Here is a 22,983-nt window from a genome sequence, read left to right as displayed (position 1 = left end):
TGAAATCTGTTGAGTCATTTCTGAGTGCTGTGAGCATATTTCTCAGTTCAGAACGTGTAGCATTTGTCGGCTGTACAATAATGCACAAGCCACATTTTGCAGGATGAGGCTTCCAACATCCACAGCCTCAGCACTAAATGGAGCAAGGTCATTGCTAATCTGGAAAGTAAATGCTTTTGAAGCATTTCCTCTCAGGACAAAACTTAGTCTTTTCTTCCAGCTTCCAACACCTTCCTTCGCACTCAGAGTAAACCCATAACYTTCTTCAGACACAGAAAATTTCCTGTTCTCCACTGTTAGAAGCTTTCATCCCTCATTTTCTGTCTCCCTTTAATCTCCCCCAGCATGCCATAGTGTGTCTATCTGCCTTTCACTGGGCTCACCTTTTCTTGCACTTCCCTCCTAATGCTGCCCACATGGTTCCCATTTACCAAAGGTGGGACCCAGTGAGCATATCCCATAAGTAATCTGAGGCGATGGGATTTTCAGGTAGAATTATTTAATTAGAGATTGCCAAGCACTTTGGGGRCTAATTTACTTTAATAAGTTGATTTTAATATTTTCCATGCATTTATTTCTCAGCRGAGATTATGCCACATCCAGAAATAAAACTATTTACTTAACCAGTGAAATACTCTGTTAAGCCCTGAGAAAYTGTGCTTTTTTAGATCAACCTTTATCCCCAAGAATTGTCTCAAAAGGCTGTCTCCTCTGGCTAGGGGCAGAATCCCTTTCAGAGGTTTAACGGTGGTTATTTGTTTAGCTGAGTAAGTTGAAAAATCTGACAAGTATATTGCAAAAACCTCAGATCCCTCTCCCAGAAGGCAAGCCAATGACACCATTAGCTTAATCCAGCACCTCATATACTCGATTTTAATATGACTCTTTAGCTCCAGAGTTTGATGTATTTTCAGTTGAAGGATTTGTGTTTCGGTAGTAAGAGGGGAGCAGGAGGGAGGGCAGTGCTGTAGGTCCCTCAGCAGTTGGGTACACATATCCATTCAAAGCCATGCAGAGGATCTGCTCATGAAAAGAGCTGACATCTGATGTCTAMATCGGCTCAGTGAGTGGAGTAACTCACAGCACAGCCTTTTTTTGTGTGTTTAACTGAGTCCCACACACCACGAGTGAGCCGTGCTCTCCTCTGTCTCTTCTGCCTATGTGGCTCCCTCTGTTTTTGACAGCCACCCCTAGGCATGATGCCATTAATGGATGATACTTGGAGCCACTGTCCTGGCAGGCTGTGAGAGCACTCCTCTCCTTTGCCAAGGATGTTCCACCAACCTGGAGGAGYTGTGGGGCAGCCGTGCCTGCAGGGTGATTGCTGTGAAATTTCACATCCGTCCCACCCGAGTCCATAGAGCTGCAGTGTTGATCCACAGGGCTGGGCTGGCTTCGGGTTATTGTCCCGGAATATAAAGCAGTACAGAGCTTAAATGGAGTTCACCCCAGGCTTTGGATGCTTCCATCACAAGGAGTCATGCCTGTTCTTCCCTGTTCAGCTCGAAAGAATGAAGTAGCTCAGGTGATCTCTCCATTGCACCAAAGTTGGTGGAGATGCCTTCTCCTGAAATGCTGGCAAACGGGAAGGGGAAGCTCCGAGTATTGGGAATGCAGCAAAKCCATAAATATGCTTCCAGTGTACCAGGAGTAAAACCACTTCAGCAAAATACAGAATTACTGTAAAGAGGGCATGCTGATAGTGGCAAAATTCTGGGTGAAAAATGCAGAAAAGGTATTTGTTGAATACATATGAATCTTCTGTATTCGGCAAAACAATTCGACACAGATTTCATAGTGATTATTGAGCACTTCTGTGGTTTAGGTTTCCTAAGTGGTCTTTTATTTGTTCCGTCCCTCTTCAGGTCTGCTGCTGTTTCACACTTCAGATTAATGCAACTAACAGTCATGTCACAGTTAATTGTCTTGATGAAAACTAAATAAAAGAGCTGTTTCTATGTCAATATGTTGCTTACTCTTTTGCACTGAGTTACCAATTGATATTTTCCTCTTTCTTCCTCCTATTTGTATTCCCTGCATGTATTTGCAGGGTATTTTCCTGCTGTTCTTTCTGCTGCTCTCTCCCCTGGACCCACAGCACAGCTGTTGTCTCTCCATGTCTCACTGGTTGGGAAATGCTGTCTTAAACTCCCTTCCCCAGAGATCCTCTTGACCTGTGCCCTGAATTTGTTCAAATTTGCTTTTTTTGAAATACATTATCTTTAATCCGTTTTCCTTGTTCCTTCACTGYCTGAAATTGCTGAACTTTATGGTTTTGTAACCACTTTCACTCACATTTATTTCAATTTTTGTACTATTAATCAACTTTTTGAATCAATAATATCCAAGTAATAAACATCCCCTCCCCTGTTACTTTCCCTTCTCCAGAGCAGCTTTTCCCCACGCATTCCAGCAGCTTGGAGTGTCTGGGACCTGCCCTGCTCTGTCTTTAGCAGATAACAGGATAATTAGAATTACCAGTTCCTACTAACTCCAGTTGTTTCAGCTGCTTTAGTCAGACACGCAAAAAGATGTCTTCCATGTTCTGTTATTAATGAAGTTCTGTGGGACATGTTCTGTGCTCCTTTTCTTTTTCTTGGTCCCTGGAGACATGCACAGACTCTGTTTCTCACCTCTTTTTGAACCCCAAAGTAGTCTTCATACAAAAAAAAAACCCCAATCCTATTTTCTTCTTCTGTTTCCTAAGCAGGTGACAATCATGTCATATCAGCATTCCCCTCCAAGGATATCTTTCCATGAAGCACGTGTGAAGCTGGTTGCTGTAGTTTGCAAGGCCTTTAAATGTGCCTTGTTTGTTCCCCTGGCACYTACATGCAGACAAGGCTGCTTTGGCTGGGCAGCTGGTGAAGAGGAGCAGGAGTCTGAGCAGACCTGTCCTCTCCTAGCAAATCAGTTGCTTCAGGAGATCCTAAATGCCCCACACAGCAGTGTTTGGTGACAGAGCTTGGTAAAACTTGTAGGACAGCAAAGAGCTGAAGAATTGATTGGAGCCTTGGAACAGCTTGCACTGCTGTGAAAATGCTGAAGACCWGCAACAAATACTGCTTAATGAAAGTGTGTTTGGAGGAGGCTTGACCTTAATCTTGAGCTGTCTATGAGAAACAAAAACCTAGCAGGGCAGGGSTACAGCAAGATCCAGTCACTAGAAGGCAAAAACGGGGAAATTTGGACCCAAAGCCAGGTACCTATTTTGACCATGGATGTTAAATAATCGCAGAATTTCACATGGGAGTAGGCTGATTTCCACACTTCCTTCAGATTTTAAGCTGACAGTGGGTACCTTTACGAAATATCTGATCTGTCCTGCTGWGGGACTGGCTTTGACTGGTGCACTCCACATGTGCATCCCAGGCYGCCTGGTGTGGGACATCAGGCAAACAATTCTGGACTTTTCCAGCCATCCATCTGTGCCTCCAAAATCAGGTTCAGACTCCACCCTGTGTGCTTTGGTACAAGATTCCCCCAAAGATTAGCTGGGGAGAGCTCCTGCCAAACAGGGTCCCTCCAGCTGAGCCGTATCTGTGAGCCCAGAGGAGCAGGGAGAGCCAGGACCAGTTCCTTCAAATATTTTACAGATTAAGACCCAGGTCTGGGATCTGTGGCAAATCAGTGGAGGTCTGACCCTAGTGGGYTGTGGTCCTTGCTGCAGTCTGCCCCCGTAATTGCCATGTTCCTCACCCACCAAGCTTGGTTGGCCGCTGTTGTGTTCAAACGCAGCCACACTCGAGCCCTCTGTGACATTGTCTGAGTGCAGCTGGAGGCATCTACTTTAGCCTTGAAAATGCCTCTTTCTTGGCAGAGCTCTGTGTTTATTATAATGCTGTCTGTAATGTGCAAAAGTACATTTCTGTTTTAACTTCCTTCTTTATGTACTAAAGAGTGTGGTTTTAATTAAGGATTTCAGATTGAAACATTTCCGGTTTTATGTGTTGTTTTTTTGGTTGGGGTTTGGGGTTTGGTTTGTTTTTTTGTTTTTTTTWAAGACAGTTTTCAGTTAAAATGTTTCAGAGTTTTGAAAAATACCAGATGCCCAGCTCACAAAGTGTGCGAAGAGCCATAGTCACTCCCTCTTCCTCCCAGGGAAGTCAGCTGCTCCGCTGAGTAGGAACAGCCAGGGACGGCGGATGGCGAGAATGGGGTCAGCAGGCAGGAGAGGATGTGCTGAAACCTGCTGAAATGGGGTTTCAGCAGCACACCAGGACTGCGGCTCCTTGCACGATAGGAAACATTGACTCAGACCCACCAAATAAAGCACCTGATTTTTGTGGATTCTGGGTTTCCTTCCCAATAGCAAGGGATCGTCAGAGGAGGTGGCCAGATCCCTSTTAAACAGCAGAGCACTGTCCCTCCCAGGCATTGAGGGACTTCAAGCGTGCCCCTGCCACCCCTGGCCACAGGCTGCAGTCCCCACCCATGGGACAGGGAGGCAAACAACTTGTAAAGAAAACTGGTTGTTTTGCTGCACATCAACTGCCATAAAAGGAAAAACAAAAACAAGCCAATTTTTAACACTCCTGCTAGTAGAAGAGCTCAAAAACATCTTCTAAAGGCACCCCAAATTTTTTAAAACAGCAGGCAATTAAAATTATGTTAAAACCAGGTTTCTTGAGCCAGTCCCATGATTTTTGTGAGTTTGACTCATGATTTTTGAATGTTGGGGTTTGGCAACACTAAAGTCCTCAGTTGGAATTTGTTCCCGATGTGGTAGTTCAGCCTCCTTGCATGACTGATCAATGTCACTCTGTTTTGGAGCAGCCAGGGATGTGGGGGCAGCAGGAGAGGGCCTGGTACACGGCACTGCTCCTTCTGCAGCTCCAGGGATGCTGTGGGGTGGATCTGGCTTGCATCCCCGCGTGAGGCTCTTCTGAAACAAGCCGTGTGTGTGCCACATGACAGCAGTTTAGGCAGCAAAAAATGCACTATGGCTGGGCTGAAGGGGATTGGTGAGCTAGGTGCACATCTTAGCCGGGCTAAGCATTTTACTGAGGTTAAATGAACATGTTAAAAGCATGCTTTGTTCCTGTGCTCCTTTCATTCCAGTGTAGCCATGCAGCACTGGTGTCTCTCAGCCTGTGCTGCTCAGCTCGCTTTCTGCAAAAAAGTACTGGAAACATCCATCCTCTTGCTGCAGTGTTACTGCTTCAGGTGCTGCTAGAAAGGATATTTATAAAGAAAACCTCAGCCTTGCAACTGTGAAGGCTTTAAAGAATGTGGATGCACCTTGCCTGAGCAGCAAGTGATGGGCAGGGGACATGGGTTCCCACCAGGGCTGTTGTCATCTGTCCTGCAGCTGGCAGGAGGAGGTGAGGGGGGACAGGCACAGCACTGTGCTTGCCYTCTCGCTCTGCCTTGTGTTACAACATGCAGCTGAACAGCAAACTATGGCAATTTCTTCTGTGTGCCTCTGGGTTTGGGCTGCACAGGGTTTCCTGTGCCTGAGAGGTCACACTCAGTTGCAGGAAGTCCCCCTCCATGTGGCTTCCTGGGCCAGGGACAGCACTGTGCAAGGACCAGGTCACCTCTCCTGGCAGCACTGAAATGGCTCGTGTTTGTGCCTCAAACCAGCTTTAAACTATGTAAATCACCATTTCCCCACCTGTGGGTACTGCCCTGCAGCTGCCCAGACACCCCTGCCTCAAAGCCCCCCATTCTGATGGGATTCACAGCCCTGTTCCCCCTGTGAGGTGGCCAGAGAGGGTGTTTAGTCCTCCTGTCAGCCCCCCCTGTCCMTCTCGAGCTGCTGCCATTTGGGAGCTCGCTGAGTGCTTGAGGAGCTGACCACGTCTCACCTATTTGGGAATGCTTTTAAATTGTTCCAGAAACTGCTGTTTGTTGATAAATCGGGGTGRTTGCAGAGAAGCGTTTTAACCAAACCGTGTAAAAGAAGGAATGAGGTGCAGTGCAGTACTGCCAGCTGTCAYTGGATTTAGAAACACACATCATAGATTTTGTTGCTTTTCAGACAGCTGCGCTTATAGCTGTTCTTATAGCCATATAAAACAGTCATTCTGTCAGCAAACGGTCTGGCAGTGGAGCTGGGTTATGTCTGCAGCCGTGTTCCCCAGCCTGGCAGGTTTGCACCCTCCACGTGCAAAGGTGAAGCCCAGAGGAAGGCGCTTTGTGGCTCTGGGGTGACCCATCCCCAGAGTCAGAGCTTTGCTCAGGGCACAGAGCAGAACTCTGGGCTGTGCCCACCACCTGGGCAGGGGATGGTGCTGACAGGGCTTGTCTCCAGCAGCCCTGGTCTTTAGGAATGAGTAGCCCCTGCACTGAGAAGGGGTTTTGGAGGGTTTTACCCCAAATGTGCTGTTGCTGCTCAGGAGTCTGGCTAACTGCAAGTCAGGTTGACATTCCACAGCAGGTTATAGCAGCAGTCACAGATCAGGCCCTGTCTGCCGTGATCCATCCTGGACTTCAGAACTAAAGCTGAGAGTCACGGAGACTGGAATTAGGTTTTTAAAATTCCCTCAAGAGCAGGAAGATAGTGCTACCAAATTTGAAGCTTTTCACAGGATCAATATATAGCTTTTGATARAACCTCATCCAGGAAGGGTTTCCTATGTAACAGACCAGCATTAAATGCCTGGACAAAATAATATTTTAATATTTTCTGCTCATTTTATTTGCATTCCTTAAACCAAAATGGAATGACTCGAGCAAGCTGCTGACTTGACTCACTGCTGCACATGCTGTTTCCCACCAATTCCTTGTGCAAGCGGTGCCAGTGAGACAGAATTGCCACACAGGCTGTCACCATCTCTTGAGGGGATGAGCCGCTCCCACAGAGGCYCCAAGGACAGGCAGAAGGGCAGGCACTGCTGAGCACTGAGGATGCTGAGGAGCTGTACCCAGGTTTTCTCTGGAGAAATTTCCATGGTTCAAACCTAGTGATCTGGGGTGGCCAAGAGGATGCGGAAGAGCAGGTGGTGCTCACAATCTTATTTTCCCATGCACTGCTCTTCTGCTCCACTCAAACATGTAGCACTCTCCCTGCTCACCTCCATTTCCCTCTGGAACTTTAGAAGATGCTGGATTCATCCCGATCCAAAAGGGGAAATACCTTAAGTTATGCAGCAGGAGAAAACAGCTTTCTTAGCTGTAATGTGATCCYGGTTTCTTCCCAGACACCAGACTGGAACAGAGGGTTTGGAAATTGCCCCTCTGGCCATTATCTGAGCTTTACAGCACTTGAAGATTGAACCCAGATCCCACAATTCTTCTGAAGCTTCATGTCAATTTACACTTGTTCCTAGAAACCATTACTGTCCTGTGAGCTCTTTACCACACGAGGATTGAAAACAGAGCTATTCTGCTCATTTCAGCTCTCTCTTTTTTTTTTTTTTTTTTTTTTTTTTTTTTTTTTTTTTTTTTTTTTTTTTTTTTTTTTTTTTTTTTTTTTTTTTTTTTTATGAAGGCAGAGCTCAGGGCTCATTCCTTTTTCTCACCATCTGAGGATTAAGCCCAATTCTGACTGTTATCCGACCTCGATACCATCTACACACCAAACCCAAAACCTATGGCTTTTATCTGAGCCCTTAGAGCATTTGGAAGCAGGCCATGCCCCTTGTCTGGTATCAAAAGAATTATATTAATTTGGGATTCATTCCACAAAATGAGGCTGTCAGCCAGACTCCTTAGCAATTGGATATTGAACCCAGACCTCGTGGTTGTCTTCCAAGTTATATGCCAGCTGGGAACTCAGCCCACAATCCATGGCTGYCAGCCAAGCTCCTTATTGGCGAGAGATTGACACCAAGCCCCCAGACTGCTATTTCTGTACGGCGGTGTTAAGGACTAAACCTTGCTCACGTGGTCAGCATAATCACCTCTGCGCTGGCAGTGAAATGAAAAATCTAGTTAAAGACTTGAATGAATATTGAGGGTCGATGTTCAGCTGCTTAAAGACCAGGGATGATGACAATTCCCTTGGAAAAAGGCCCCCTTGATACTCCAAAGGGAATAGCCCCAGATCCCCCATCTGTCCTCCAGCTGGATATAAAATCCAGGTTCTCATTAACACACAGTGCGCAACATTTCTTTGCTGGCTGGCAGTATTAAAGGCAGTTCCTCCAACTTTCAGGTATTCTTCAGATGGGATTAAACTAGATCCCTTTTCTATAGCACCGTTAGGCTGTGCCAAAGCACTTCTTGTCACTCAGAATGGACCTCCAACAGTGCACCTTGCCTTGGAGCAATAGGAGAGCCTGGCAGGTAAAAGAGAGCAAGGAATAGTTCTGAAAACCTCTATCCTCTTTGGAGGGCATTGGGAGCCTGACCTGGGAGAGAGAGCATTTCAGGTGAAATGTGTATCTGAGACAAGCAAATTTTTCCCTCMAGCCAGCAATTTTGCCCAAGAATTCTGCAACATCTTTATACAGTGTGGTTTTACTGCATGGCAAAATGCTTCAGAAGACCGAATTAAAACCAAACAGCTTCCCAGCTGGGATGGTCGTCATTAGAATGCAATTTCCAGCAACTGTGTGGGTTTCTTGGTAGCCTTGACATCTCTAAAATTCTCATTAAGCAGCAGCTTTGAAGGAATTAGGCTTAGCATGCAGCTACAATAGGAGAATCTTCCCATGATCCAGTGGATCAAGCTGGATGTCATAGTGCATATGGACAGTGTGGGATGTTGTTTTACCTCTGAACTCGCAGTGATGGTGAAGGCTGCTCTTTGGTGCTCTGGCTGTACAGGTTGTGGATGGGGATTTCTGGTTGCTGTGTCTGAAACCCTGTCCTGAGTGGGGATTCAATCCATTGGAAGATTTCAAGCCAGTGTCACAGACCTGTGCCATGAGTCAGGAGTAATTCTAATTGTCTGATGCATATCTTCTGATTCATATTTGTTTACCAAGAAAACATCAAGTCCTTGCCACACACAAGTGGTTTTATGAGGATTTTCAAGGCAAGAGAGCCAGAGCAAATGAGATTYAGCTGACTGTGGGGCCAATTTGTTTGTAAATAAATTTTCCATGTACCCACTTGTTCTCCTGTAAGTGAGAATATCTTTTTCCACTCATTTCTCTGACCAACAAATTTACTCATCTCTAGTTAGAACAGCCTGTTCTGCCCTTCCTGCCCCCTTCCTTGTAAAGTTCTCTTTAAGTTTCTCTTTGCCAGGTCTTTCCCAATCCTATCACTCTGCTATCTCCTGTGGGGTGCTCAMGGGGCAGGGGTTGCTGCTGGCTTTAATGCTGGCACCAGGAGCTGTTTGCAGGGATGCTCCAGGCTTGCTCAGAATTTACGGAGAACGCAGAGTTGAGCAATACCTGTGATTTGCTGTAATCATTATTTCTAGGGCTACGTTTCTTTGTCTTATCCTCAGAAGGGCTCACGTGTTGTTCATTGGTGCCTCAGCTAACCTGCAGATTTGGGAATTGGGCTGTGTGCTGCCCACCCCATGCTCAGCTCTTCTCTTGCCCTCCTTGGTGCTTGCACACTCTGTATGTGCAAGAGATGGATGTGGTGAATGGTGGGGGTAGAGGGGGAACAGGCTCTTCTTTCCCATCCTTCTGGTTGCCTTCCCAGAGTTACGAAAGCCCCTGGCACACTGTGCCATGCCCCGCCACCCCTCAACCCACTCGCTGATCCTAGCCTCCATCTCAATGTACACATGAATTTCCACTCTTCATGCTAAACTCTGCCAAAGCAAAATTCCTGAAGCAGAATAAAAAATGTGGAAGACTTTCAAACCCAGACATTCTTGAACTGTCCCTCTTACCAAACAACGGTCAATACTGTGCTCTTTATAACATCTCTAGTATAATGTTTAATTCAGTAACTTCAATTGGAAAGTCTTTCCAATTATTTTAAACTGCCAGAGATATTTTAATGTGCCTCAGATTTTGTGTTGGCATGCCACAGAGTTAAGTACCATCCATCTTTCAGAGAACATTAAAATTTAGCCTTGTATAAAAAGAAGAATGATGAGAAAGAATCCCAAAGGACGTACTTGTCCCTTGCACCCCACCATCATTTGTGCTTTCACAGACACCTTCTGCATTTTGAAATTGTTTGTCTCTCTCTGTGCAGGGTTTGAGATCAATACAAGCAGCTAAAATCTCTAATTTCTATGCAGAGCTTCAGCTGAAGGCAAGATTGGGAGCAGATCTTCACTGGTGGCCACCCAGCCATGCATTGTTGGGCTGTGTTCACTCCCCAGATGAGTTCAAGCCTCTGCAACCAAGGATGTCAAAGGCTGAGAAATCCCAAATATCTTCTGAGTTAATTTTTTTTCCAGGGCTACAGGGCCTCTGTCTCTGACACTGGGTGGTGTTTGTCCCAAACCCACCAAGGCACCCACCCCAGTGAGACCTCCCTGCCAGCACCGCCACGGGGTGTGAGGGGATGGAGCACAGGGCTTTGCAGCCTTGGGTAGCCTCATTCCAACTACATGAGCATTATAAATGGAAAAAGCTGACTCTCAGCATCCTTGCACTTTTTTTTCATTTTTTGTTCGTTACTCCTTCTTKCTGAGCTCCAATGGCACATGAGTGCTGAGCATGTGCATCTCTGTGCTGGGCAGAGGGGGAGAAGGAGCAGGGAGAACATCTTATAAATCTAGTTCTGCTCTATTAAGATTCATTCTGGTACGACAATGGCTTTTTCTATTGAAGTGCTTTGTGAAAGCCTTGCCTAATGATCTGTTAGCTGGGGAAAGGTTAAATTCCTGTACGATTTTCTTCGTTTGATGAAGAAAAAACAGTGCAATTATCCAGAATTCAAAGTGAGTTTTAGCCAGCTGTTAATAATACTGCGATTCTTCGTGTTCTCATTACTCAAAAGTAATGTTGCCATCCCTAGTCATGGCAGTAAAATATTTATAGCATTTTCTTATGGCCTTATTTGTACATATGGAGGAACTGGACATCACTCAAAGTCTTCTAAATAGGCTTCTTTTTTGTGCTTTAGCCATCCATAGAATAATTTAGGTTTAAAAAGACCTCTAAGATCATTCAGTCCAACCATTATCCTAATACTGCCAACTCCATCACTAAACTACGTCCCTAAGTGCCATACCTACACATCTTTTAAATATCTCCAGGGATAGTGACTCAACCACTTCYCTGGGCAGCCTGTTCCAATGCTTGTTAAAGTTTTCAGTGAATAATTTTTTCCTTGTATCCAATCTAAACATCCCCTGGCACAACTTRAGGCTCTTTCCTCTTGTCCTGTCCCTTGATGCTTGGGAGAAGAAGCCATCCTTGGGACAAGAAGCCAACCCTCACCTYGCTACAACCTCTTCTCAAGTAGTTGTAGAGAGTGATAAGGTGTCCACTGAGCCTCCATTTTTCCTGGATGATACCCCCAGCTCTTTGATCTGGTCCTCACAACACTTGGGCTCCAGACCCTTCAACAGCCTTTTCACCCCTCTCTGGTCACGCTTCAGCACCTCAATGCCTTTCTTACAGTGTGRGGCCCAGAACTGAACACAGCACTCAAGGTGCAGCCTGGCCAGTGCTGAGTACAGAGGGACRGTCACTGCCCTGCTCCTGCTGGCCACACTGTGCCTGGTACAAGCCAGGGTGCCACTGGCCTCCTTGGCCATTTGAGCACACTGCTGTCATACACTGCATGACAGAATTCTTCTGATCTAACTGCAGCTGTCTGCAATGAAGATGTCCTGTTTTTAAGGTGATCATCTCAGAAGGGTCACACATGCCCTTTAACCACCAACGATTGGATAGCTTGTCCAAACTGGTCCAGACTCTGCCAGGGTCACTGGACTGATGCTTCCRAGTTCACACTGTCCCAAGTTGCCAAAATGAAGGAGAGTGGATTTGGTACCTGATATTCCTGATATCAAGAGTGGCCATTTTAACAGTCTGGTTTGATGCAGTGATAGGTTTATTATCTCTTTTCTGCTCTTTGTAGCTTCATTGCATACTGTAGGTCGGTCTGTCCCGGGAGACCACTGGAAACGTGCAGGAGCAAACCCCAGACATCTGARTGTTTCTCCAAACTCGCTCCCCTGATTGTTGAGGTTTCCAGCTTGAAAAGTTGTGGCAGAACATGAAATGCACGTGGCATCTCTGCGTCCAGGCGCACGGAAACAAAATAAGTGTCATGGGGAAAATATAATTTCACAGTGGCAGGCCCTGCATTGGGATAAACAGACGTCTTGTTTCCTCTCATGGATGCATGGAAAATCAATTCCCAGTCTTCAGTAGTGGCTCCTAAACACGAAACAAATCCCCTTTTGTCATACAACTGTTTTGTGCCAGGGAAAAGGTTTCATTTCTAACAGGGGAACTGCAGGTAACACCTTTTTTGCTATCCTGATTTGTCATTTGGGTGTCTATCTTACCCTCTTTACAGCAATCTCATTTCAAGTGCAGTTTTTTGCCTGGGGGTCTGAAGTAAAGAGTATTAAGTAACTGTATCTGTCTCTAATTCACTAAACATCCAGAAAAACAGYTAATGTGCCTGAACCAGTGGGATGAATACATTAGATTAATCTAATTCAGCTACTTTTCACTCAAACAACCAGTAGCATTTCAAAAAGGTTGTGAAAGGGATTAAGAATTTCTCTTCCACATTTCTGCTTTCTTCTTCTTTCCATAACTCTGCCGTGTTGCATTAAATGTTAGCTGTTCAGTAAGCTTATTTGCTGGACTCTCCTTAAATCTTTACTTTTGAAATAAGTTTATTTTTCTCAGACCTCAGAGCTGGCTCTCTATTGACTGAGGCCTTCAGTGACCAGGAAAGGCAACAGAATAAGTGCAGACACACAGTGAACAGCTTATCCCACCTGGATCAAGCAGCTCCCACTTGTCACCGTTTCACTTGTCACCTCAGGTGGACAGTGGGGCTGCAGGAAATCTTGGACCATGGCTCCTGGGCTTAGAGAAATTCTCTGAGTGCGTGGTAGCCTTTTCTCCACCCCTTTCATCTCCCTTGGCAATGGTGGTGCATGCTATCCCCTGGGTGCCATGGCGAGTCTGATGTGTCCTCTGCCCCTTTCTGCCCCACTTTTTTTGGGAAATGTGCAAACAGAGCCAGAGCAGGCAGCCTAGACCCTTCACTCTAACCACAAATCACTGAAAGCTGACCTAGGTGTGCATAAATCTCACTGCAGTTCAGTCTAGATCAGGGTTATCTCCGTTTCTGGGGAGATCATACCATGTGCAATCCTTTGTGCACAAACCTCAGACCCCATCAAGGTACAAGACCCAAACAGCTCCTTTGCTGCCCGCAAGCCCTGCTGTCCTGTCAGTAGATTGCTTCAGTGTGATTTGTTCTTGGCCCTTTCCTGGGGCTGTTGATCATCTCCTTATATTTTTTAAGTGCTGACAAGCAACTTGGTTGTTTGTCCAAGTGTTTTTCTGGGACCTGAAGCCAGTCTGCCTATTCTGTAACTCCCAAGTGCGTCCTTCCCCTCTTCTCAAAGTGGAGCCTACGGTCTGCCCTCCCTGGCCCCCTGGAACCTCCCTGTCCCTGGTGGCTCTTCACAGTTAAGTGGTTGCATCTCCAAGGCAGCTTCAGGAAGCTTGCTGAGTGTCCTGGGATGCAGTTCAACAGGCAGGGATGATTGAAAACACCACAGTTATCTAATTGCTCTCTAACCGAATCTCCTCTCGCTGTCACGTGAGTTTGTATCCTGCTAGCACTGGCATTAGCCTCATCAGCAATTTGATTGTTATTGAGTTTTTAGGGGAGTTTTAAGAAAAAAAGCATCAAGTGTTTTGTCTCTCTGCCCTGTGCTAACGTTACACCTCCCTAAACAGCGGGTCAGCTCTTTCTTTGGTCTCTCCTGTTGCTGCTGGCTGATGTCCCCACTGCTCACTGAGGCCACAGTACAGGGAGATGCCACAGCCAGGGAATTTTGGGGCCATCAGATAGGACACGGATCCCACAATGCCCCCAGCACCCTCAGAGGGCCACCCTGGCAGCAGGGATTGGCCAGGCTGTCAATAGGCAGAGAGCCCCTCTGTCCCCAGGCTCAGGGGTGACACAGAGCTCCACTCTGCGTGCAGGGTAGATGTTAGCARGGTGCACGGGGCTTTGGTCACTGCTGGGGCTGGGTCACTGTGCTGGGGCTGTAGAGCAGACACCAGGCTGTTGTGGGGTGCAGGAGCAGTGGCAGCTCCAGGGTGGTGACTTCATTGTCTGCTCCCCCAGCACTGCAGGGATCTGCTCTRAAAGAGATGCAAGGCAGAATAAACACAGGAAAGGATGAACTTTCCTTGCCAAAGCAGATGAAAAGCGATGTTATATAGCCACTTGTCTGTGGTAACATGGCCCCAGCTCTGACACAGAGGTGGAGGGCATCCAAGTCTCGTGCTGGAAGGAGATGAACCCACACCTSGAATCCTATCCAGGTTTCAAAGGTCAGGTGCATTTCTGCGGTTACAGATGTCGTGGGGATGRCATTTGACCCTGCTCATCCTGCACAGAAGGCAAGGTATGATGGACAGCAGGATCATTTGAACCCCCTGGAACTAGCTTTCCTTTGAATTGCAAACTGTTTTTTTGTTTCTTCCCAGCCAGGTCTCTAGACAAACTCTATAACTTTGCTGACTGCTCTGGCCTTCACCTGATCTTTGCACTGAATGCTTTGCGTCGAAATCCCAACAACTCCTGGAACAGCTCCAACGCCCTCAGCCTGCTGAAGTATAGTGCCAGCAAGAAGTACAACATCTCCTGGGAGCTGGGCAACGGTGAGTGTGGGAACAGGAGAGCCACGGGAATGGGGCTTGCTGTAGCAGAAAGATACTCCATTTTGGAAGAGGATATTTGTAGCTCCCAGGATGCTTTTCCAGGGTATTTTCAGAGGCATTTAAAGGCCCCTGCTGCAAGRCAGCACCACCTCTCTAAGACTTGATGTGAGTTAGCCTCTTAGCTGGACATTTTTCTCTGCTGGTATTAAGCACATGAAATGTTTCTGCTCTGGCTGCTGGGCTCAGCTGGTCCTGGGGGGCCAGGCCAGCTACTGTAGGGTGGCTACAGTGACAGGGGAAGTGGGCAACCCTATGGGGACAGGAGCATGACACAAGGTAAAGGTCCTTCACCCAGCTCACAGCAAAAGGGGCACAGGRGAGCAGACAGTGGCTGTCATCCACTGCTCTAAGGCTCCTTCTGCTGCTCTGCAGAGCTGCCTGGCTCCTCTGYGGAGCTCAAGCTGTGTGACAGGGTGAGCTGTGTGTCTCCTGGAAGCACAGAGGAGGAAGCAGAGCTGACAAGMTTTGCTGGTCTATTTTTATGTTCTCAGAACCTAATAACTACCGGGCACTGATAGGCCGCTCGGTGAATGGCAGCCAACTGGGAAAGGACTACACTCAAYTGCGAAGCCTGCTGCAGCTTATCCGCACTTATTCCAGAGCACACCTCTATGGGCCAAACATTGGAAGGCCCAGAAAGAACGTCATTGCTTTTCTGGAAGGGTAAGTGATGTTGCTTTGATTAAAAATAGCTCAGAAACCCCTCTGGAGACCAATGTCCTTTGCAGCAGGAAGGYTTGCTCTCTGGCTTCCAGTGTCCAACATCCTCCAGGACAGCAAGGCTCTGTGTGGCTGAGCCACCACAGCACCAGGGACTGTGGGACGTGGTCATCWGTACTGTTAAAATTCTGCAGAGGTCCCTGGTGGGATTTGGGACTGGACTGATTAACACTCTCCCAAGCATTTTCAKCATTTCCCAATCATTGGCAGGCTGAGGTGTCCACCTCGCTGGGATGTTAGGATAACGCAGTGATGTGGATTCAGGCTGCTGCATGCCCGTGGGCTGCAGGGTCAGGGTGTGGGCCCTGGCACCACTTACAGTGTGGATGTTATTATCTCTGAGTCCTCCCAGACAAATTGCTTTGCTCTTCCCATTTGGTGACTTCTTCTCCCTGTGCTTTCTCCATCTGTGCAGAGGAAGAACCTGTAGCAACTTTCTTCGCTGGCCAAGTTCTCTCCTCCCCCCTAGAGGAACTGGCATGTCTCTAGCTTGGGAAGGCCAGAGGTGGAGAAGGAATGGTGACAGAGAGGGRTGCAGACACCTGGAGGTGACATTGGACAGTTACAGGATTCGGGGAGGTGTGGGAGCCTGCTGGCAGCAAGAGTTGGGACTGCACAGCTCGAAGACCCTGCAGCAGAAGGGAAATTCCCTGCAGGACTGTAAACAGAAACTCCAGTGCAGAAAGCTGGGCAGGGGGAGGTGTGGAAGGGACTCTGCTGGGAACAAAGCTGGGTCTAGCATTCATTAACATCTGCAGGAATGATCTGGCAGAAACAATAAACAGCACACTGATGCAGTCCCCAGCGGGGCGGGGAGGGAGCCAGGGCCAGATTCTCAGCTCTGCTGCAGCAGCACAAAGAGACCATAAAGTTGGTCGAACCAGCTGCAACACCAGCATCCCTCCTGCTGACCAAAGTGGGGGAACAGCCCCTGCGCCCACGCCACGGCTGCCACCAGTGCCACGTGAGAGCATCGCCTGCGGAGCCCCCGTTTGGTACCGCGCGCGGGAGAGGCGCAGGGGGAGTTACAAAATGTTGTAGTAGCCTTGATCAGCAGGAAATCTATTMGCGCCAGGAGGAGCAGGCTGAGTAAGGAAAACAACGGGGATGAGAGCCAAGAAGCTATTAGAGAAAGGGAAGTCCTACTGCTGTGTTTGCCCTTGGTGCGCCGCAGCCGGGTCCCAGGGAAGMGGGGTCGGAAGAGCCAAGTCGCACGGTCAGGGTGGTCCGGCAGCTGAACATCGCTGGGCTCCCTTTGACTGACGGCAACCCTGGGAGCAAGGCTGTAGTGTACAGCCTGATGGAGATAATGGAACACTCCCCGTCTCAAATCAAAGGGAAGGKGTGTAAGCCCTGGTGATGGGATAGTGGGGGCTCTCCATAAACCCCCCAGCTGGTGTGGAAAAGCTGTGATGAGCATGCCTGCTCTCCAAGCTATATGCTGTTTTCTCTGCCRCCATCCCTGTCTTCCAGGGTGACTCTGGTCCACRGSTGCTCAAAGGGTTTTCTCTCTCCCRTGGAGAAACCTCGTGTCCTGCACTCCAAATCCTGGTGTGTGCAGCTCACGGCAAGYGGCACGTGCCTGCATGGCCCTACAGCCCCCGGGGTCCTGTGGGAAAAGAGCTGCTTGTCTTTCCACATAAAGACCCCATTATTACCAGGCAGAGGAGGGACAAGTCTGATTACACAAAGGGCTAAACACTCATTTGCAGTATTTGGACATGGAGCTGTGAAAGGATAAACAAATAAGCSCCAGTGCCTAAGCTCTTTGACAGCGTGAGCTTTATTCCCAGTAGCTCCCCAAGGTCTCTTCAGTATATGGGTTAGTGCTACCGAGAGCTCTGTCCTCTGCTGCAGCATCCAGAACTGGTCAGCAGGATGTGGCTCATAATGTGCCTGGTGCTGTGACAGCCAGGACAGGCCTCTCAGGGTCCTGAATGAGCCACACAGTCAGCAAGTGGGAGAGAGGAGAGGGGATTTAGGAAGATTCTGTCAAAGGCAAATCTGCTGTCTGCCTTGCCAGACAACCATGAGTGTTCTATGTAGTGCTCACAGTAGGATGAAGCCTCCTGAGTGAACTGTGTTCAGCTCATAGTCCTGATGATGTGAAATCTGCAGTTTCTCTCTTCTTTAAAAAAAAACGTGATGAAGAGCAGAAGTCAACCATATAGGAGGAGGTGTGTCAATACGAATCAAGAGTTACCTAAGGCTGGAGGGGTGAGATGACACCCCAGAAGAGAAGATGGGGTGGGTAGATTAGTMTGCCAGGAAAGAATTGTCCTGTTACACAAAGTGAGGAAGTGAGTTTGGTAGGGGAAGTAATGGAAATGAGCTGAAGTGTGAGAGGAGATCTCTGAGAAGCCCTGGGAGTCTTCTCCAACAGAATAAGCTGACATTAAATGTTCTCCAGGGAAAGCCTCTGGCGATACCTGAGGTCCCAAAATACTCAGAGAAAAGTCTCACTGTGAAGTATTAACAGAGTTACATTTTCCTGTTGCATACTCTGTGTTCCAAACACTGTAGTCTATTTTTAGCTGTTATCTCAAGCAACCAAGCTAAATTTATTTTTTGTGTTTAAATTTTGCCCTGAAATAAAGGCACCGCCAGCATGAGTTGGGCATTTGTACCTGCTGAACACCAGGTTTTGGTGTCTCAGCAGTGGAGATGGACACCTCCAGGCTATTCTGACTGCCTGTCATAAATCCTTATGCCTGTCCTTTGGTACAGGGTGGGACCAAACCCCTCCTGAGRTGCCACCTTTCTCTGGGGTCTGCTGCAACAATGAACAGTTTAGGCACCAAAAGTTTTGCAGCATATAGGGGGGTGTGCACAATGTCCACTGCAGAGGCTGTCCTCRGGCAGGTGACACTGAGCTCTGCTGGGTGACAGCTCTGAAATTCCCAATGACAGTGAGGGCACAAGAGCCTGAAGCACAGCAGCTTGGGCTTTGCACATCTTTTAGCGCTGAGTTACTGCCCCTGAGCTCCTCCACCACCCTGCACAGAGCAGCCGTGGCCATCGGTGTCACTCTGGCTGGCACCACCACCCTGCACAGAGCAGCCGTGGCCATCGGTGTCACTCTGGCTGGCAGGTGCTGCAGGCTGGAGCAGAAGCAGCAGTGCTGGTGTAAGGACAGGCTCCACAGCACAGCACTGCTCCCATGGCTGCGCCTGCTGTGCAGGAGGCCAGGAATGGTGTCTTGTGGATGCACAGGTGCAAGAGGGAATTTCTCCAGACACAACCAACAGTTGAGTTTGATGAGGTGTTAATTAGACCATTCATGCAGCCTGAGCTGTTGCAGAGCAGACCATGTTAGCTACCTACTGCGTGTGCGGGTACAGGAATCCCAGAAACGCTCAGAATTTGCTCGGGGAAARAATTATGGGATTCTGAGGAATTAACATAGATTTTAACAGCAGATCAGGAATCAGACACAAAGGTTAATGCGTGGCTGGATAACCCATTCAGTGCTGAAAGAGAAGAAACAGGAGGGAGAGCTGTCAGGAAGGAGAGATGCTAACACGTGTTAAAGCTCAGAACATGTGGTGCAAAGCTTAGGCTGGCATGTCTGGAGCCCATAAAGCTGAAGGAGCATTTTTGTCAGTGAGCCCATCCTCCCTGTCAGCTGTGGCTGTGCCAGGGCAGGGAGGGGACATGTCTCAGTTATTTGTGGGCAGCCAAGTAGGGATCAGGTAAACACCTGACTCAGTCCTCAGCCCTGCTCCTTGAATCCAAAAACCAACTCCAAGCCAAGGTTTCTAAYGCTTATCTGGTAGAGAGAATTGTTAGTTTACAGCTCATAAAATGGCACTGATTAAACACTGRGGTTCTACCAAATGAGAATCAAGGTGCTAAAAATGGGAGAGACTTTTGATGATAACAGTGTTTTGATGATAACAGCCCTTGCCTTATGTCTCTGCTGTCGTGAGGATGAAGAGGGCTGTGTTTGCCTGTGYGGGTCAGCATGCCTCAGTCAATTTGGGAATTGTTTATTATCCAARTAGCAGCCAAACACAGTGCATGGACAGAGCTCGTTTGTTTAAATTCAAGTTAGAAGGAGAAATAAGTAACTGGAGTAGGTGGTATCTGGCAAAGGGAAGGGCTCTGGATGAATTTTAGGAATGAATGTAGGCATTTTTCCTGTCCTCTTGCTGACAAGGACTTCTGCCATATTCGACACAGGGGACTTGTAAACACTGCATTTTTAGAAGCTGTTTTGGCTGTTTGACTTTCTTTTAAAAAAGTATATCCTTGCTGTGTTGTATTACACAAGCTACCACWAGGCTGGTGGCACAGACTGTACCAAGGCACTCAACAGATCCAGGACAAGAATTTTGTGAAAAAAAATCAAGCCACAAGACAAGGAACTTTAAATTAATGATATAAAGGGAGGAGGAGGTCACTGCAACATGAACTCAAGCTCTGGTAGCATTGAACTTATGAGTTTCTTAATTCATAAATACGTTGAAATAAGGTGTGAAGGATGTGATGACTCATTTTGCAGTTGGTTATATAGCAGGGTCAAGGAGCTGAGATATAAGCAAAAGATTTAGCCACTGCTCTTGTAGGAGGAAATATAGGAGGAGGAGTTAATATAGGTGTTGCTTCTGAAACTTAATTTGATTTCTGGATTGCCAGAGTCACAGTCATCTATATGGAAGAACAAAATGGGTAAGAAAAGACACAGATGAGATTATGGGACTGTATAAGTACACATTGTACTTTCATTTTGATTACTATCTACAATCTTAGTCATTTCATCTCAGAAAAGATGTAATAGAATCTGAAGGTTACAGGGAGAGGAGCTGAGGATGTGCATAGTGTGTGATTTCTTCACGTGAGAAGAAATTAAATTGGCCATGCCCCTTCAGCTCAGAAGGAGACAGCTCAGAGGGAATGTTACRGGCCCACGATCTTGTGAATGGGGTGTTAGACCCTATGGAAATGGCAAGGAAAACCAGAGAGCTTCTTCTGCTAAGGCTTGGTCTGCTCATTGTTTTGGTCTGTGAGGGGAGAGTGCCAAGCTGAACCTGGAGAGGTGATTTAATAAAGTCCAGGATGGTTTATTTTCAGCCAGAATGTAAAGCATTTGAGGTTAGAAAACAAGTTGGGCTAATCTTCAAATCCAATTGCAACATATTGATCTTCAAATCCAATACAGATTGTGTTCATAATTTCAGTTTAGAGTTCGTTACTTCACTCTTGTACGCTTTGTGCATTACATTTTAGGCAGCGGCCCCTGTGCAGAGATTTTAAAACCTGGGAGCTGGGGTTTTTGTCTCTTTTGGCATATTTCTGCACACTTAGTTTTATACAACAGCAGCCCTTCCTCAACAACATTTGCAAAATCTTTTTTTTGCCAGGTAACCAATGTGGGTTGTGGAGAGCTCACACCTCTCCCCGTGACTGCACTAAGGGCTGGCCCAGCTGATATCCCTGGGGAGTATCTGGTACCCAAACCATCACCCCRCCACCAGTCTTCCAAGCCTGACCCCCAAGAGAGATGTAAAAGCATTTCAGAAAGGCTTTTACATCTTTTACAGAGCCTGGGAACCGAGCTCACAGCACTCTGCTGCTGGGCATCAGAATTGGAGATGCATCAGTGCTACAGGAGTTTACAGCATGTTATTGTTTTTCCATTTCTAATTGTATCTCTTCCCTCTCTGTCTTCAGGGATTTATTATTGCTACCTTTGCCAGCATCCTCTTATGCTTCACAGGGTCCAGCTGCCCTTTTGTCCCAGTCTATAATTGACCATCGTCATTAATTTAAAGTCAGAATGATTGTTTCCGAGCTATATTTAGCCTGAAGCTCGCTGCTCTTGTTTCAGACCTGATTAGAGGTTCATGTGCCGGAAAGCTGCTGCTCGTCCCTGCCATGACAAATAGTCTGATGGTCTCTGCTCACAAACCTTCCCCTTCCCTACCCTCGGTCATGGGGCTCTCCTTGGGGTCGCTGGACCCAGCACCACTCACCCCTGTGGAGTCAGGACAGCTGTGACATTGCTGCTGTGTTCCCGGGATCTTTGTGCATCAAAAGCAGCCCAAGGAAATCCAGCATCGTTTCCTTTCTCAGCACATTCATGAGCTCGAGCAAATGTCTCCTGTCATGTGTGTGCATCATCACTTCCAAAATGCATCAGCCATGCAGTTCACGTTGCACTCCTGCACAGACAACGTGCCTGTCCGGTTGGAGTGTGCCTTTATGTGTTTCCTTATCTGTGCCCCTAAACATGAGAATTTAAGAGCTGCTTGGGCTTCCTCATGGGAGCTGCAGTTTTCCAAAGTGCACTTTGGATTGCTGGGCTGAGGAACCAGGGAGAGAGACCCCTGCAGCTGCCAGCTCCTCCTGTGGTGGTTGCATGTTGTCCCTGGGATTGGTTTTGGGACTGGCTGTGTGAGCAGGGAGGCCTGCATAGCCCCAGGTCTGACTCAARAACTGCTTTCTGCAAGAGGTATTTTCTTAGTCAGGTCAGAAGCCTTCAGGACACTGATACCTATATATAACTGACTTTAACCKTGTCCATGGAAGTGCTGTGGTTTGTCATAGGAATGGAATAAACCAAAAGTGCATCCAGGTCAGAATCCCATCAGTTTACTAATAGCCAATGCTAAAGAAAGAGTGGAAAAAAAGGAAAGCACTCAGCAGTATTGGTCCAGCTTTTCCTCCCTTCCTCCAAGGCTCAGAAGCTTCCTGAGCAGAGGTTGGCATTTTTGCATCTAATAGCTTTGCTGGGTTTTATTTCCATTTCCTTCCATTTTCCAGTCCTTGCTTGAATCCAGGTAAAGAGATGGTCAGATTAAATGCACATTGGGGGCTAAGAAGTATTTTGTTTTAAGATGGACATTTAAAACCTGCTCTTAGGTTGTATTGAGGGTTGTTAAAGTCACAGAATTCACTATATACCTCAGGATCTTGCTTCTGAAATGCTGTTGTGCTCCAAAAGCTCTCCCTACCTACCGCAAAGTGATGCCCAGAGCTCTGCTGCCAGTTAAGTTTCACTTCATTGTTCTCAGCTGTGCTTGCTACAAGCATTTGCATTAAGTAGAATTTATTCCTTTTATGTAAGGACACAAAGGCTTCATTAGGAAGTGTTTGTGGATACAGTGGCCGCCTTTGGTGTTCCATGATGTAGGATGAGCATTGGTTGTTTTAGGATTTCCCCTGTGACAACACTGGGCTTATCTGGTTTCTTCCTCTGTTTCCCATAGGTTCATGAAAGTGGCTGGCGGCACGGTGGATGCTGTTACCTGGCAACAGTAGGTATTCACCATTCCTTCTACTTTCCAACACTCAGTGCAGTGATCACAGATGCTGGGAGCAGCGCTGGTGTGCTCTCTGGGTGTCAAAGGGCCAGATGTGCTACAGCCACCTCCTCCATCCTGCTGCATTTAAACAGGAGAAGGAGGCTCTGCTCTTCTTTCTTGAGCCTTTCAAACAATTGCAGGAGTGGATGTAATAGCCTTTACCTCTGCAGCTGAGATACAAATAAAATGTAAATAAAATATTTTTTTTTTTATAA

At 47.2% G+C, this 22,983-nt stretch overlaps 1 protein-coding gene across 1 annotated transcript in view; it reads left to right on the top strand.

Moving 5' to 3' along the window:
- Positions 1–22,983, top strand: part of HPSE2 (heparanase 2 (inactive)) — a 101,378-nt gene that overhangs the window by 54,577 nt on the left and 23,818 nt on the right. The window contains exons 4-6 of the mRNA XM_057380735.1: positions 14,508–14,681; positions 15,233–15,404; positions 22,673–22,720. Of these exons, the coding sequence (XP_057236718.1) occupies positions 14,508–14,681; positions 15,233–15,404; positions 22,673–22,720 (394 nt within the window). The remainder of the gene's footprint in view (positions 1–14,507; positions 14,682–15,232; positions 15,405–22,672; positions 22,721–22,983) is intronic.

This window comes from Malurus melanocephalus, unplaced genomic scaffold, assembly GCF_030028575.1.
Source record: "Malurus melanocephalus ecotype Western Australia unplaced genomic scaffold, MMel_1.1 scaffold_12, whole genome shotgun sequence".
NCBI classification, from domain to species: Eukaryota; Metazoa; Chordata; class Aves; order Passeriformes; family Maluridae; genus Malurus; species Malurus melanocephalus.
Note: the sequence above shows the minus strand (reverse complement) of the source record. Positions and strands in the feature narration are given on the sequence as shown.